Raw genomic sequence first — 11,173 nt, 5'->3', positions numbered from 1 at the left:
CCCACTCCAGTATTCTTGCCTGGAAAATTCCATGGACAGAGGAGCCTGGGGGGGGCTATAGTCCATGGGGTTGCAAAGAGTCAGAGACCACTGAGTGACTGAGCTGCTGCTGCTGCTGCTAAGTCACTTCAGTCGTGTCCAACTCTGTGCGACCCCATAGACAGCAGCCTACCAGGCTCCCCCATCCCTGGGATTCTCCAGGCAAGAATATTGGAGTGGGTTGCCATGTCCTTCTCCAATGTATGAAAGTGAAAAGTAAAAGTGAAGTTGCTCAGTCGTGTCCGACTCTTAATGACCCCATGGACTGCAGCCCACCAGGCTCCTCCGTGCATGGGATTTTCCAGGCAAGAGTACTGGAGTGGGGTGTCATTGCCTTCTCTGCAGTGACTGAGCACAGCACAGCAATTGGTTGTCAACAAGCCCTTCCAGGTGATTCCAGTTATCAGCCTCAAGCTTGAGGATCCCTCCGCAGTGGATAAGGACTTGATGAAGCTGCTTTAAAATCTTGGCTCTGTCACTTAACAGCTGTGTGCGTTGAGAAACTTAATGTCTCAGTGTTGATGGTGTCAACTGAAAAAACGCCTAACCTAAAAGTTGAAATCTGTCTTATTTGAGGACCTTACAATGACACCAGTGGTTGATATCATGGATCTTAGTAAACATGAAGGAAACATGGGGCTGTATGTGAAATATTATGTTGGTGCAAAAGTAATTGCCGTTTGGCATTGCTGAACTTTGTGTTTGATACTGGAATACATTCTACTGCACATTTCTCACTTTATTTATTTATTTTTTTGCTAATGACATTACTTGCTGTTTACATTTGTCTTCAACTATGGAAATGATGTTAGACAAAAAGCAAATTCGAGCGTTTTTCTTATTCTAGTTCAAAATGGGTTGTGAAGCAGTGAATAATGCTGGCGTAAATGGAAAGCTATTTTACTTTTGGCAATGTTAGAGGGTTTTCTATGACTGGGATACACACACGGGACTAAAAATAATCCTGCTTCGTGTTGCCAGACTACTTGACAATTTACAAAATGCTTGAACAAATGTGATCATATTTGATCCTCACAAGGAAGTCGAGGAACACAGTTTAAAGAAATCATGTGCATGACTCTTTCATAGGAAAATATCTAGTGGAGAGTGAAATATAAGAGCTTTCAAAAAGATTTCTGGTCTATCATTAACAATAACAACTCAACTGATAGCATAGAAAAAAGATAGATAGGATACTCTCTGTAATAAAGAAACAATGAAAGGAAACTTTCATTTATCCTGATGAAGATAGACATATTATTCAACAGTTACGAACTGTGGTTATAGACTACAATTCTGAGACAAAGGAATGAGATGCCCAAAGTGAGTAATGAGACTCAAACTTTGGAAGTCTAGTTTCACCTCACTGAAGAGGAATTATTACCATACTTGTCATTTAGATTGCACGATATTGATTGCCGTGCCCTTCCAAATAGCTGTAACTTTGGGAATCCAGAGGAGGTACTGGGAAGAGTTTAAGAGGCTCTGGTAGTTTACTGTAGGATGCAGATTCTAGGCAGGGTTCCCAGCTAGCCTAGAGTCCCCTTCTGACACATGCTTCTCACTCTTGCTTCCATGATTTCCAAGAGTTGTCACTTGATAGCCCACTGCAAAGTCTGGTGAGTTATTCTGGAAACCTACATAATATTTCTACTTAAATAGAAAATTCGTCTTCTAAATAGGTGATCTATTTTCAAACATTTTTACTGTTTTCTTTCCTTTTTTCCCCTTTACATAAAAGTAACAAGTCCCTTGTTGAAAATGGTTTAACATTATAGAAATATGTAAAAATGTTGATTCCCTGGAGCTTCCCTGGTGGCTCAGACGGTAAAGAATCCACCTGCAAGGTGGGAGACCTGGGTTCAATCCCTGGGTTGGGAAGATCCCCTGGAGAAGAGAATGCTTCCCACTCCAGTATTCTTGCCCAGAGAATTCCGTGGATAGAAAAGCCTGGCAGGCTATAGTGCTTGGGGTTGCAAAGAATCGAACATGACTGATCGACTTTCACTTTCACTTTAGTCATTTTACTTATTAAGGTAGAAAGTAGAAGACATACAATTAAAAAATTTTCATCCCCCCCCTTTCCTCAAGGTGACCTCCATTAATAGATTTGTGTAAGATCCAATGGATCTTTTCTTCTGTGTGCTGTGTTCAGTCACTCAGATGTGCCTGAGTGACTTTGTGACACCATAGACTGTAGTCTACCAGACTGCTCTGTCCATGAAATGTTCCAGGCAAGACTACTGGAGTAGATGGCCATTTCCTACTTCAGGGGATCTTCCCCATGCAGGGATTAAACCTGCGTCTCTTGTATCTTCTGCATTGGCAGGCAGGTTCTTTACCACTGTGCCACCTGGGAATGCAGACACTTACTTAGGCAATAATTTTTAAAGATCTCTGCACTACATTTTTGACAGCTACCTTAAATCAAGAAGCAGCGAGAAGCATGGCCAATATGTGATCCTTATCAGATTTTAAAAAGAATTCAACCTCATACTTTAAATAGGGCGAAACTGAAGTTCTCAAGAAATATTTCTTTTAAATAGTTGGAGGGGAAAGCCCATCAAGTGTTTGGAACTAGCTAGAGCTAGGGCTACCCAAATTCTGGGAACTGCAATGCTAACAGGTTCCTAGCTGTCAAAATTTGAAAAAGAACCTACAGGGGCCAAAGGGTTTGTAATAAGAATGTGGTGAGAGGCATCACTGGTATGGACTCTGAGCTGACTAAAAACTAACACCAAAATAGCAACAGAGTCTGTCTTGGATGAACTTGTTTTCCCAGCAGCCTCTTTTGCTTGCCAGACCGTTCTATTACATTTTTCTGAAAGGGACTCATACTTCCGTTGAAAAGGCAGCCGCACTTGAATTGCATGGTGCACCATTTAGGAACTTTCTGATCACTGGTTTCCACTTGGAAATGCTCTGTCTGGCTCTTTTAGAACTAGAGTCCCTGTCTTACAAACACACTATGCTCCAGATGTTTGCAAGTCTCCTGTTTGGAGCTTGTATCCTGCATTTCCATAGAAACCAGTCTAGATGAGATTTCAGGAATCCTAGAACAGACCAATTATTCAGATTGCACCTGAAATACCCAATTGTGGGCACTGTAGAAATATGAGACCTTGGGTAACAGTCTTTAAGCCTTCTAACTTGTGGTGCCTGGGATGCCTAATCTCCGGGCCAGGGACTCTCCACCCTTGTATCAGGCATGTTTGCCAGGCCTGGGAGAGAACAAGGCACAGGAAGCTGGGGCCAGTGAGGAATGGGGTTGAATTCCCTCAAAAGCTCGCCTTGTCCAACTAGGTCTCAGTCCCTCCTCTCCAAAGCGTGTGTCTGACAAGAATCCTCAAAATGCAAATTGCTCTCTAAGGCAGAGTATCTGGCTGTTTGCTTGAATTGCCCCTCCGCCTTCTCTTTACCAGGAAAACGAGCTTTCATGTAGGAAGGAGGAAAGTTGTCCTTTACGTTTAGGAGTTAGAAAGAAGGGAGAAGTTTGTGAACCGCGTCCTCAGGAATAAGGACAGACAGATGCCCACAGGGTCTGAAGTTGCCATCTCAAAATAGACACAGGCTCCAGAGCTCTGGACGCTGTAACTTTTAAAGATGTTTTACCTCTCTTCTGTTTCTTATGGTAAATAGTAATATAATCCTTAAAATAATAAAAAAAAATTTCTATGCTTTTTGTCGGGGGACATCAAAGAATGGGGAGAGTTGAGGAACCAGCATTTTTCCTCTCTAGTCTTGCGAGAAGAGAATTTCAAGTGTTAAAGCAGTCCTGCATTTTTGTTTGTTGGGAGTTTTAAAATTTCTGAATCAATTTCAGTACTGTTCAATGGTCTGTTCATATGGATTTTAAAGATGTGAACTGTGAGTAAGGCAGAGATAGGGCTTCCTAGGTGAGGCTAGTGGTGAAGAATCCACCTGCCAATGCAAGAGATGAAAGAGACGCAGGTTTGAAAATCCCTAGATTAGGAAGATCTCCTAATGCAGAAATGACAGCCTGTTCCAGTATTCTTGCCTGGTAAAATTCCATGGACAGAGGAACCTGGTGGGCTACATTCCATGGGGTCGCAAAGAGTCCAATGCAACTGAGCGACTGAGTACAGTCCAGCAAGCCCTTCCAGGTGCTTCCAGTTATCAACCTCAAGCTTGAGGGCCCCTCGGCAGTGGATAAAGACTTGATGGGGCTGCTTTAAAATCCTGGCTCTGCCGCTTAACAGCTATATGTGTTGAGCAAGTTAGTTTTTCAAAGTTTATGGTGTTGACTGAAAACACACAACCGAAAAGTTGAATTATGTCTTAAGGACCTTGCTGCTACTGCTGCTGCTAAGTCGCTTCAGTCGTGTTCAACTCTGTGCGACCCCATAGATGGCAGCCCACCAGGCCCCGCCGTCCCTGGGATTCTCCAGGCAAGAACACTGGAGTGGGTTGCCATTTCCTCCTCCAATGCATGAAAGTGAAAAGTGAAAGTGAAGTCGCTCAGTCATGTCTGACTCTTAGTGACCCCATGGACTGCAGCCTACCAGGCTCCTCTGTCCATGGGATTTTCCAGGCAAGAGTACTGGAGTGGGTTGCTATTGCCTTCTCTTAAGGACCTTACTGAGGACTAAATAGCCTGGAAGTCAGCCTTTTAGATAGCTCTGAGGAACTGTTACAAAAGAAGTAAGGGAGGAGCCAGGATATTGAGGCGCTTTTGGTAATCACAAAAAACAAGACATCTCAAGTTGATTTTAGTGCTTTTCTTTGTATGAGAAGATGCAAGAGACTGGCTCATTGAAATCATCTCTTTGATATGCACCTTAAGTATCTTGGGCTAGTATCCTGTTTTTCTCCATCCGAATTCACCTCAGGGTGCACCGCTGGGGCAGCTGCAGTGGCTGATGGCTGGATGGAGGGCAATATTCTTTGTTTACTGAAACAGCAGGCAATATTTTTGGGGGGGTCCACAATGGAGAAGATCAAATGAGATAATTCATTTGAGGCACTTCGGGCAATGTCAGAGGCACAGAAAACACTAAATAAATGTTATTAGTAGCTGCTATGGTCACTGTGTATAAGGGAAGCCCTTCTTCTGTGTGGGTTTGTTGACAGCCAATTGCTAGTTCCCAATCCCAGAGTTTTTGACCTTAAACAAATTAGCTTAGCATTTGCCAACTTAAAGAGCTCTTTCAGATGCTGACGCTGTGCTTCCAAAGAATCCAAAGTTTAAATTCTTTGAGATTTCTCCCAGTCAGAAACTTAAACAGAGCAGGAGTGCTCAACCTGGCTTGTTGTCAGAAGCCCTGTTGAGCTTGTAATCTCTCCTGCTTGGACCTTCAGAGCCGCCATCTTCAGTGATAGGACCTGGGCATCAATGCTGCAAACAGCTACTGGAATTGAGGGGGATAATAACTAGACCTGAGATATACTGAGTGTCTGGGCCAGGCACTTTACTTACCTTGCTTCATCTAATTCTTACAGCAATACTGTGAGGTGGGTAATATCGGTTTCTGTATTTTGCAGGTGGGGAAACTGAGGTACCTGAGACTCAATCAAGTTCACAGAGCTTAGAAGCGATTGAGGACCTAAGCCCAAGTTTGGGCTATTAGTTGCATTTTAACTGATGCATTCCCTTACTCATGTAAAAATGAACAGAGATCTCCATTCCCATCCTCAAGAAGTTCATGGCTTTTGTTGTTGCTCGGAACTAACAGGAATGACAGATTGCCTCATTTTTCCAAGGATGATGTCAGGTGTCTGTGTTTGAGAGGTTGAAAAGATTTTCTATGGCTACCAGCTTCCTCCTCTCAGTGGCCATTTAATGAATCCACCAGTGTCTGCAAACGAGCCCCGGAGTCTGAAGATCAGGTCTGTCTGCTGGCCGCAGATGGTGAGCGTTCTAGGGCTGCCTTGAAGTTCAGAGTTAGCAACTCCTTAGGGTGGTCCTTTGCTCTCCCCGCAGGGGTTATGCCATTCACTTCAGTTAGCATCCAATCCCCTCGGACGGCCGATCAATCAAAACTTGGGGGTAGGAAGCGCATCACTACCTGGCTGGCTGGCAGTCTTACAAGCATAAAACCTGTCAGTTCAGTTGCTCAGCCATGTCCGACTCTTTGCAACCCCATGGACTGCAACACGCCAGGCCTCCCAGTCCATCCCCAACTCCCGGAGTTTATTCAAACTCATGTCCATTGAGTCGTTGATGCCATCCAACCATCTCATCCTCTGTCGTCCCCTTCTCCTCCTGCCCTCAACCTTTCCCAGCATCAGGGTCTTTTCAAATGAGTCAGTTCTTATAAAACTAAGTATATGTCTGTTCTCTGACTCAGCAATTCCACCTCTAGGTATTTCCCCCAAAGAAATGAAAGCATATATTCACCCTGTCACTTACATCTAAAGTGACAGCTTTACGGTTACGAAATTTCCCAGCAAAGTACGGAGGAAAGACTGAGCCAACTCCCTGGACACAGTGTGAAGCCGATCGCGAAACCGAGTTGCGGGGTCTCTAACCAGGCTGAGACTAGGCTCCTGGCGCAATCTGCGACCCCTCACTGCCTCCTAGAGTTAGAGCCGAGCAGTGTTTCAAGTAGGTACAGTATTGAAGTGCAGCGATCATCACCTTGGAGCGGGCAAATGATCCTCCCGGGTTAGACAGTCGTGGAAGACACTGCCCCCCAGGGTGCAAGCTACAGCATCTTCTCCGCCCGGGCCCCGAGGGCAGCAGAGAAGGTTTGCCTGCAGAGGTCGTTCTCCGGACCGGTATTCGGGTTGCACAAAGGCAGGTGGCAGCGGAACCTTTCTCTTCGATCTCGCGCTCGTTTCTACCCGGGTCCAGTTGGCGGCGGACACACTAGCGAAAGCTCAGAAACATGGAGGCGGGGGACGCGGGGCCTGCTGAACCGTCCTCTCGGCCGGAGGCCTCGGTGTCTGCCGATGACCGGCTTTTCCTGGTTAAAGGTGTGGTGTGGCGAGGTGCAGGTGTCAGGTCAGGCTCACCCGGGGCGCTAGCCTGCGCTGGAGCGGGCGTTCCCACGCACACGCTACCGGGGGAGACCTTGGTTTGAGTGCCCTGAGTTTAGTGGACTGGTCCCGCGAGGTGTTCTGTATAGGCTGCATTTACCCCGTTCCCTCTGCAGTTTCTCTCATGTCTCACCCCCGCCCACAGCACCTCCCCTTTCTAACTCCCAGTGTCTCTTTTTTCGTCCTCGGGAGAAAGAGGGTAATAGACCCTGTGCCTATTCTGTGCTCTTGGGACACTTAAACTAGAATGGCCTCAGGAACCAGGGGTCGTGCGGCCACGCAGGTTTCACAGCCGCTATCATTTACCTTTGCCAGGAGCTTCTTAGCTATCGTTTCTCGAATTTCGAAATTGATTTTTAAATAGTATCTGAAACTTACTTGTGTCCATCTTTTTAACTAAAGGGTTTTTTTGTTTTTTCTTCCTTCTCCCCACCCTCTATTTCCTTCCTCCAAAACTCTTGACAGGTGGAATTTTCCTGGGTTCTGTTGCTGCAGCAGGAATGCTAGCTGGATTTGCCACAACATTGTCTTTGGCTAAAAAGAAAAGTCCTGAGTGGTTCAATAAGGTTTGTGACATAAAAATCCGTTGGTAGCACAATTACTGTTTACAAATTAGTGGCAGCTGTTTTGAATAGAATCTGTTGATGGCCTTTCGTATTACTCTAAGAAGTTAACCAGTGTGGACTTCATAGATTCAAGAAGAGTACAGATTAATCAACTGTCTTTATTTTCATTTAAAAGAAGTAATTATGTGCTTTTTAAACTGTTAGCAGAACAAGACTTTGAAAGCTCGTCCAATACATTTCCTATTCACAACATGACCTTAAAGCTAAATCTAGGTAAATTGTTCTCGGTTGTAAGAGGCCCCATATTGTATGTAGCACACACACCCAAAAAAGTGCCAATTAAATTCTTGAGACAGCACTACAGTAGCCATTTCTGGCTCAGAGATGTTAAAATGTTGAAATATAGTGCATCTTGGTATAGATGAAAAACAGGCCAGCTCTTTGAACCTGGAAACCATGCACGTCTGTGCAGTACAGCAGCCCCGCTCCCTAGAAAATTGTCTGGCACGTAGTTGTTGTTGTTTAGTCACTTACGTTGTGTGCAACTCTTTTGCCACCCCGTGGACTGTAGCCCATCAGGCTCCTCTATCCATTGGATTTCCCAGGCAAGAATACTAGAGTGCATTGCCATTTCTTCCTTCACAGATCTGCCCTGCCCAGGGATCGAACCCACTTCTGCGTTGGCAGGTGGATTCTTTACCACTGAGCCACCAGGGAAGCCCTTAGCCCATAGTATGTGTTCAATAAATTTTGGTTGAATGAATATAACCAACTGAGGGCAGAAAACCCTAATTCCATGAGCAAATTTGAGCAGTCACCTGTCATGGACAAGTTGAGTAATTTTCTTCCCATTGTGGTTGTTTTTCTGCATTGTCCTGTCTCTACCCTACCTACATCTTATGGTTTATTTATCCATTAACTTATTTCTTCAATAAATTTAAATGTTTAATAAATAAAATAAATGTTTATTTGGGATCTTTTATGTGCAGGCACTGTGCTAGCTAGGTATAAGAGATACAAAAATGAACAGGACATGTACCCCTCAGGAAGCTAGGTCTGGTGTGGGAGACAGATGTTATATAAATAATCACACAAGTAACAATATAATTACAATTTGATATTTTCTTTGGAAAAAGTGCTATGTGAAAAATCATAAACCAGTTGAATTCCTTTTTGATTTGTATTTATCTTTAATAATCTTATAATTATATTTAAGCCCTAAGAATGGTGGGAGACCACATTATAAGTGCATTTGGTTTCTCCTCTGAATATTCTCAGGGTTCATAGGGAGTTTTCCAAATCACTGTTAGGAACTTCATGGTCATTTCCTCCCTATGTTACAGAATATTTTCCGAGCAGAAATATGTATCTTGAGGCAGAAATCAGTGAAACCTGAGTGATAATGATGCTTTAATAGTGGAATTTTGGTTGATTTCTAAATCCAAGTTAACATGATAACCTTTAGTTCACAGATCTTTTGAGAATCTGATGAAAGCTAGCAATTCTCTCTCTCAAAAAAAAAACAACACACGTTCACAACTTTGCATTCTATTTTGCAGTTCTAAGATTTGATACCTTTGATATCAAATACCTTGATATGGCCTTTAGGATCTAACACAGTGATTTTCAAACTGAGGCCCACAGCAGCCTGGGGATTCTTGAGACCCTGTGGGGGGTCTGTAAAGTCAGTTACTGTTGTGGTCCTGCTAAGACACTTGCGCCCATGGTACAGAAGCAGTAAAGGATAGAAGTGCTGTGCCGTGCTGTAGTTGAGGCAGCGGCCCCGGGTGTACTGGCGGGCAGTGTGGGCTTCCTTTCTGCGCACCTGTGGTTAATGCCATCTTTGCAGAAGAATATCCTTGTTGAAGCAGTAAAATTATTTTTAATATCTTGACCCTTGAACATAACCTCTTTGTAAGGTCTGTGTGAAGAAATGGAAAGTACACATAAAGCACTTTGCATTATACCAAAGTCATATGTTTTTCTCAAGATAAAGCACTTGTGTGATTGAGTTACAGTCTGAACTAGCCACTTTTTTTTCATGATATATTGTTTTCACTTGAAAGAGCAACTGACAAACTATAGTTATTCAGAAGTAGGTAGACATTTCTTCAAAATGAACAAAATGAACCTTCTCTTCAAGCGAGCAATTGTTAGTATGTGTCACCAATAATAAAATTCTACCATTTATAGGTAAAAATTGAATTTAGAAAACTTGTGTCTGCCATTGTGAACTTGCCAGCTGCTTAAACACTTGAAGCTTTTTTCTGAGATTGGTAGTGATATTAATGATGTGATTTTAATATTTAATAAATGATGTTAGGAATTTGAAAGATAACTTCTTCTGGCAAGTCAGTATTTTCTCAGTGATCATGATGCATGGATGAAAGTTCCATTCAAAATGCAAAATAGACCAATGGATTTTAATGTAACAAAGTACAACAATTTATTGATATGATTTTTTATTCCATATTGCAGATCATTTTTAAGAAACTATTTGTCGAGTTTGGGTATATATCAAAGAAAGGCTATTAAAATACTCCTTTTTCCGACCACATACTTGTGTGAGGATAGATTTTATTTGTATAAAAAAAAAGTGAAAGTGTTAGTAGCTCAGTTGTGTCCGACTCTTTGTGACCCCATGGACTGTAACCCACCAAGCCCCTCTGTCCATGGAATTCTCCAGGCAAGAAAATTGGAGGGGGTAGCCATTCTCTTCTCCAGGGGATCTTCCCAACCTGAGGATTGAACCTGGGTCTCCTAGATTGCAGGCGGATTCTTTACCGTCTTGAGTATTTGTGTACTTCAACCAAAAAACATTTCAACAGGTTGAATATAGATAGATGCATCTGTGAAAATAAAGCTCTTTTGTTAAAGCAGACATTTAAAAGATTAGCAAAAATGTAAAACATTGCCTCTTTTTGTGCTAAATGTTTTGTAGGATGGTTATTTTAATTCACATAATCAGAAATCTTTGGAATCCAAGTATAAATGGATCCTGAGATCAGGAAATTTGAGCACATCCTCTTTTGGAAGTTAAATATTCTTCAAATAACTGAGTTATTTCAAGACCCATTTAGGTAATGAACAGACAGAAAGGGTGAGTCATCATCTTTCTGATACAGCTATAACTTCTGAGAAATTATAAGAACAAATGTTTACTTTGGTATAATGCAACACAGCTCTTTCTATGATGTAAAGAATATAGCAAAATATATCAGCTAAGAATGCTCTGTGGGAGAAATCGCTAGATTGAACATTCTTTTTAAATATCAGAATTTGATTTATATCAGATTCATCCCAAGATTAAACTGAAAAAGAAAAAAACTAAAAACATGAACCTTATTCTTAGGGAAGCAGTTGACTTTCTGACCAACTGAACAATTTGTTCTTGATAGTTTCTGTACCTGTGAATAATAGATTAAATCTTCCTAAGAATACATAGAATATAAAAGGCACTGTGCATTTAAGCATAAGAGGTATTATAAATACAAAATAATAGAAAACAGTTCTTCTGTTTTAGGTTTTAAGGATCATAACTGCATTGTGATTTGCTAAAATCAACTTCC

At 42.4% G+C, this 11,173-nt stretch overlaps 1 protein-coding gene across 3 annotated transcripts in view; it reads left to right on the top strand.

Annotated features, from left to right (window-relative positions):
• The first annotated feature begins 6,816 nt into the window (after nucleotides 1-6,816).
• The window catches only part of TMEM242 (transmembrane protein 242), a 41,438-nt gene continuing 37,081 nt past the window's right edge, over nucleotides 6,817-11,173 (top strand). The window contains exons 1-2 of one of the 3 annotated variants that reach the window (XM_055536069.1): nucleotides 6,817-6,975; nucleotides 7,504-7,604. In XM_055536069.1, the coding sequence (XP_055392044.1) occupies nucleotides 6,888-6,975; nucleotides 7,504-7,604 (189 nt within the window). In that variant the 5' untranslated portion in view covers nucleotides 6,817-6,887. The remainder of the gene's footprint in view (nucleotides 6,976-7,503; nucleotides 7,605-11,173) is intronic. The other 2 variants (XM_055536071.1, XM_055536070.1) reach the window with 2 other exon arrangements.

This window comes from Bubalus kerabau, chromosome 9, assembly GCF_029407905.1.
Source record: "Bubalus kerabau isolate K-KA32 ecotype Philippines breed swamp buffalo chromosome 9, PCC_UOA_SB_1v2, whole genome shotgun sequence".
NCBI lineage: Eukaryota > Metazoa > Chordata > Mammalia > Artiodactyla > Bovidae > Bubalus > Bubalus kerabau.
This window is presented reverse-complemented; position numbering and strand designations above follow the sequence as displayed.